At 46.5% G+C, this 5,079-nt stretch overlaps 1 protein-coding gene across 1 annotated transcript; it reads right to left on the bottom strand.

Annotated features, from left to right (window-relative positions):
- Positions 1 to 2,519: 2,519 nt before the first annotated feature.
- LOC133795765 (uncharacterized) lies at positions 2,520 to 3,757 on the bottom strand. The gene is made up of 3 exons (XM_062233221.1): positions 3,581 to 3,757; positions 2,746 to 3,220; positions 2,520 to 2,692 (listed from the first exon to the last, which is right to left on the bottom strand). The coding sequence occupies exons 1-3, from the start codon at positions 3,755 to 3,757 to the stop codon at positions 2,520 to 2,522; spliced, it is 825 nt and encodes a 274-aa protein (XP_062089205.1).
- Positions 3,758 to 5,079: the final 1,322 nt, after the last annotated feature.

A 5,079-nucleotide genomic window follows, 5' to 3' on the forward strand; every position in this document is an offset into this window, starting at 1 on the left:
TACTTGCCACGTGCAGCAATAAAAGGGCAAGCCCTGGCTGACTTCATTGCAGAGTTCACTGAACTTCCAGATAGCGAGCAGACCAAAGAGCCTGAAGAGCCTGAGTCACAGAACCAAACTCCCTCATGGAAGTTATTTATAGACGGCTCCTTTAATGAGCATCATGCAGGGGCAGGTGTGATTATGATTACGCCTGAAGGACATCGATTTCACTGCGCAATCAGGTTTGACTTCACTGCTTCTAACAACGAGGCTGAGTATGAAGCGTTGCTCACTAGGTTACGATTAGCCAAGGACATGAATATAAAGATACTTGACATCTACAGTGACTCTCAACTGGTGGTAAATCAAGTCACGGGGAGAGTACCAGGCCTGAGGTTTAAAGATGGTTGCTTATTTAAAAAAAACAAAGGATCTATTGGCGTAATTTGACAAGTACACCCTTTAGCAAGTACCTCGCGACCAGAATTCAAACGCTGATGCTTTAGCCAAGTTAGCAAGTGCGAAGGATGCTAATACTCTGAACATAGTGCCAGTTGACCAGCTATCTATGCCAAGCATCCAAGCAGAGGAGACCACTCTGGTTATCCAGGCGGCGGATACATGGATGGCACCATACATAGAGTATTTGACGCAAGGCGTGTTACCAACGGACAGAAACAAAGCTAGGACCTTTCAGCGGCGAGATACTAGGTATATCCTAGACGACGGAATCTTGTACCAAAGGGGATACTCAATGCCACTCCTCAGATGTATTTCGAAAGACAAGGCCAAAGAATTGATGAAAGAGGTACACGAAGGTTTTTGCGGGGACCACGCCGGGGGGCAAAGCTTGTCAAAAAAGATTCTGAGGCAAGGGTATTTCTGGCCAACAATGAATGAAGACTCAATGGAATTTGTACGGAGGTGCGACAAGTGCCAGAGGTTCTCCAAAATCCCACGAACAGCCCCTAATGAATTGAAATAGATGCAAAGTCCATGGCCGTTTGCAGTGTGAGGTATAGATTTAATCAGATCTTTACCCACAGGAAAGGGCGGCGTCAAGTATGCTATGGTTGTCGTTGATTATTTCACTAAATGGGCTGAAGCTGAGCCGCTCGCAACCATAACGACCAAGACGGTGCTGGATTTTGTGGTCAAAAACATCGTTTGTCACTATGGATTTCCGAGGAAAATCGTCTCAGATAACGACACACAATTCGATAGTGATTTATTCACGGACTTTTGCGAATGACATGGGATTATCAAGAGCTTTTCTTCAGTCGCTCATCCCCAAGAAAATGGACAAGTCGAAGCAGTCAATAAAACACTAATGGATACTCTGAAGAAAAGACTAGAAAAAGCTAAGGGGGCATGGCCAAAACAATTGCCTGAAGTCCTTTGGTCGTACAAAACTTCCCACCGAACAGCAACAAGCCATACTCCATTTTCACTGACTTATGGGTATGAAGCTATGTTTCCTGTTGAGTAAAATCTGCTGTCACATCAAAGGATCACGTATGATCAAGGCTCTAACAGCCAACTATTGATGGAATCCCTAGACTTGATTGATGAAAAGCGTGAGCAAGCCCAACTCCGAGTAGCTGCGTACCAGCAAAAAGTCGCCCGGTATTTTAATTCTAAAGTGTGTGAAAGAAAATTCAATATCGGAGATCTAGTACTGCGAAGAGTTTCCTCAAACACCCGCGACCAGGCTGCTGGAGTACTCGAACAAAACTGGGAAGGACCATACCAAATTGAAGAAGCCCTCCATCCAGGCACCTATAAACTCGCTCGCTTAAATGGAGATCTTGTTCCTCGCTATTGGAATGGAGAACACCTGTGCAAGTACTATCAGTGAACAATTATTCTTAAAGAATTGGCTTGTATCAATTTTACTTTTTACAAGTTATGAAAAAGGGTTGGTCATTTTACGTGACTGATCGCTTATAAGTGTAAGATCTCATTGATCACTCGTACAGACACGTTTTGTCCTTTTAATACGAGAAATATAAGGGACTGTGCGCAATCAATCATTCTTGCCAATTATTGTATTTATTACAAGTATTTGCATATTACGTGTGTTGTTTTAATGTATTATCGTTTTAATTCCTTTGCTCCGAGTAGTAATGTTCGAACAAGTTTTGGTCAAGGTAAGTGACTAAGGACCTAAAGCTCCTCAATCACTTGGAGGGCATATAAGGCATCTAGTAAGCAAAGCATATCGAAAGGTATGTAGACACGTGAGCAAAATAAGTGAAAGCATGCTAGGGTACTTAGAGTATTTTTCAAAATTTTGTATTTTGTTAAACCAAACCAAAGTACTATGCTAAGTTCGGTCATGTGAATAGATGTTATAATAAAATGCAAATATTATAATATCAAAATGAATTCTTTTACATTGCGAGCAGTGACTGCTCGGATGTAATTGTTCAATAAATAGAGAAAAGCTTCATGTGCAGCAATAAAAGCTAAAACATAACTAAAATTGTTTTTACATCATGGCCCGTAGGTCATGTAATTGAAAAATAAAAAGATAGTTATGAAGAAGCCGGGGGATCCTGTGGAGATTTCTGCTGCTGATCGACTGCATCTCCAGCTTTTTCTCGGGCGTCCTCGATCCCGGTTGCTAAAGAAATCTCTGCAGACCTTGGAATTGTTTCCTCTTCTAGACGAGCAATGCACCTAGCCAACTCTGCCTCCCTGATATGGTCTGGAAGATATGAGAAATTAGCATTGGGGTTTTTTTCCAGAACAAGTAGAAACACTCAAACGTCGCCCCTTCATAGTCTTCAAGGTTGCAGGCATTCTGTTCCTCCAGTGCACGAACTTCCTTGCGGCTTATCTCCAGCTCATCTTGAAGCTTGTGGGCTTCCCGGTAATTTATAAGTGAAGTCTCCTTATACTGCTCCTTGGATGCAGTGATCTTGGCAATACTCGCCTCCTTCTTTTTCAACTCTTCTTCAAGAGAAGCGATTTTGGCCTCGGTCACCTGCAGCGCCTCGAGGTGCTTTGCCTCAGCCTCCTTGAGGGCCTCAGTATGCTTCACCTCTGCCTCCTTAAGGGCATCGAAATGCTTTGCCTCAACCACCTTCATCTGCTCAGCATGAGCAGCTTCTGTTGCCTTGAGTTGCTTGGTGTATTGAGCCTCAGCAGCACTAAGCTGATTGCTAAGTCTCTTTTCGAATTGAATGGTCAGCGTCCTCGAGCAGCGCCAACCAGAAGTCATGGTAAGAACTCCCTGCGATCATAAAGAGACAAAGTTGTTAGTAGGGGTGAATCGACAAGAAAATTCATAAAGTACAATAAAGAAAGAAACTTACGGCAAGCACTTCGTTCAGGGCGCGGTTGAAGACTTGGTCAATCGCCATGGAGCCTGTCTCCTGAATCGCCTCCCGGCTGCGGCGGTTCTTCGTTATTCTAGACAGCCTATCATTGGCTGATTTGAGCACCACGCCCGTGAGGTCGTCTCCCGAGGCTTCTTCCCGGCGACCAGTCGACTGCTAGACGGTGGATGTTTGAGGCGTAGGGTCGACTGGAGAGGAGGAGTCTATCCGAACGGAGACGGGGGATCTGGGTTTATTAGAGTTGGAGGAGTTGCCTCCCTAGCAGGAGCTAGTGGAGGAGTTGTCTCCTTCATTGGAGTAGACGCATGAGGGTCGTCTATTCGAGATTTCTTCGCGGAGGGATTGCTGCAGCCCTCCCCAGACTGGCGCCTATGGGACTTTTTCTTGCTCGCCGATTTGGTGTACAAGTCAAAGGCACGTTTGGCAGGCATGTCTGGAAAAAAGAAACAAGCGAACAATCAGGCAATATAATAAAAGGAACTTGCTAAATTTAGGAAACAAAGGCATAGAAATTGAAAGTATAATACCTGAGCTACAATTACTGGTCGCTACACTAGTTACTTTACTAGTGCTACACTCGCTCTCTGGCCGGAAGAAGTCTGAATTTAAAGCAGGTGGGTATTTAAACTTTCCATCCCCGTCGAAAAGGTGACAGGGAATAGGCAGACTATCTAAAAGAGAAAAATCAGTACCGTTCTCGTCCGACGACTCAAGAATAGGCTCTGAGGCCTTCTTCTTGCCCTTCCCTGGAGGGACCAGTACAGCAGCAGGTCGTGGGGGGCCGGTTGGTTCGTTAGTGGTCACCCCTGTTGCCCTCCTCGGTGGAGATTATGACACATCTTGTTGTTGCTCGGGGAATTCAGAGGTACGCGAAGGTCCTGCGGGCCCCCCCGACAGAAATAACCTTGATGACTAGCCCCTGGCCTTTCGCAGTATAGGGGATCGATCTTGTCGGATCCCTCCCGACTGGGAAGGGAGGGGTGAAGTATGCCATCGTGGCCGTGGACTACTACACGAAGTGGGTTGAGGCGGAGCCCATGAATACAATCACTTCCAAAAAGGCCTTAGATTTCATCATCAATAACATAGTGTGTCGGTGCGGCCTCCCCTACAAAATTGTGTCCGACAACGGGAAGCAGTTCGACAGCATCCACTTCACGGATTTTTGTGAGAGGCACGGTATCATCAAGAGCTTCTCCGCGGTTGCCAGGCCCCAGGAAAATGGGCAGGCAGAAGCCGTGAACAAAATTCTGAAGGGGATGCTGAAGAAAAAACTCCAGGCCTGTAAGAGCAAATGGCTCGAGGAACTGCCCCGCGTACTATGGGCTTACCGGACGACCGAGAGGACGTCAACTGGACACACCCCCTACTCTATGGTCTATGGATGCGAAGCCATCATCTCGATCGAAACGACCGTCTCGTCCCACTGACGAGACACGTATGACCCCGCCCAGAACCACGCCTTACTCCAAGAATCACTAGATCTCATCGAAGAGATCCGGGAAGAGTCGCAGGTGTAGCTGAAGATGTACCAAGGAAAGATCGCGCGACACTTCAGATCCAAAGTCAAAAGCCGTAAGTTTGGAACCGTCGACTTGGTCCTGCGAAGAGTCTTCCCTGCTACTCAAGATCCGGGAGTGGGGGTTCTGGGCCCAAATTGGGAAGGGTCGTACGAGATCCAGCACGAAGTGTGCCCCGAGACATACCGCTTAAAGCGGCTCGATGGCTCGGAAGTCCCGCGAGCCTGGAATGC

The sequence above is a fragment of the Humulus lupulus genome, chromosome 8 (genome assembly GCF_963169125.1).
Source record: "Humulus lupulus chromosome 8, drHumLupu1.1, whole genome shotgun sequence".
NCBI lineage: Eukaryota > Viridiplantae > Streptophyta > Magnoliopsida > Rosales > Cannabaceae > Humulus > Humulus lupulus.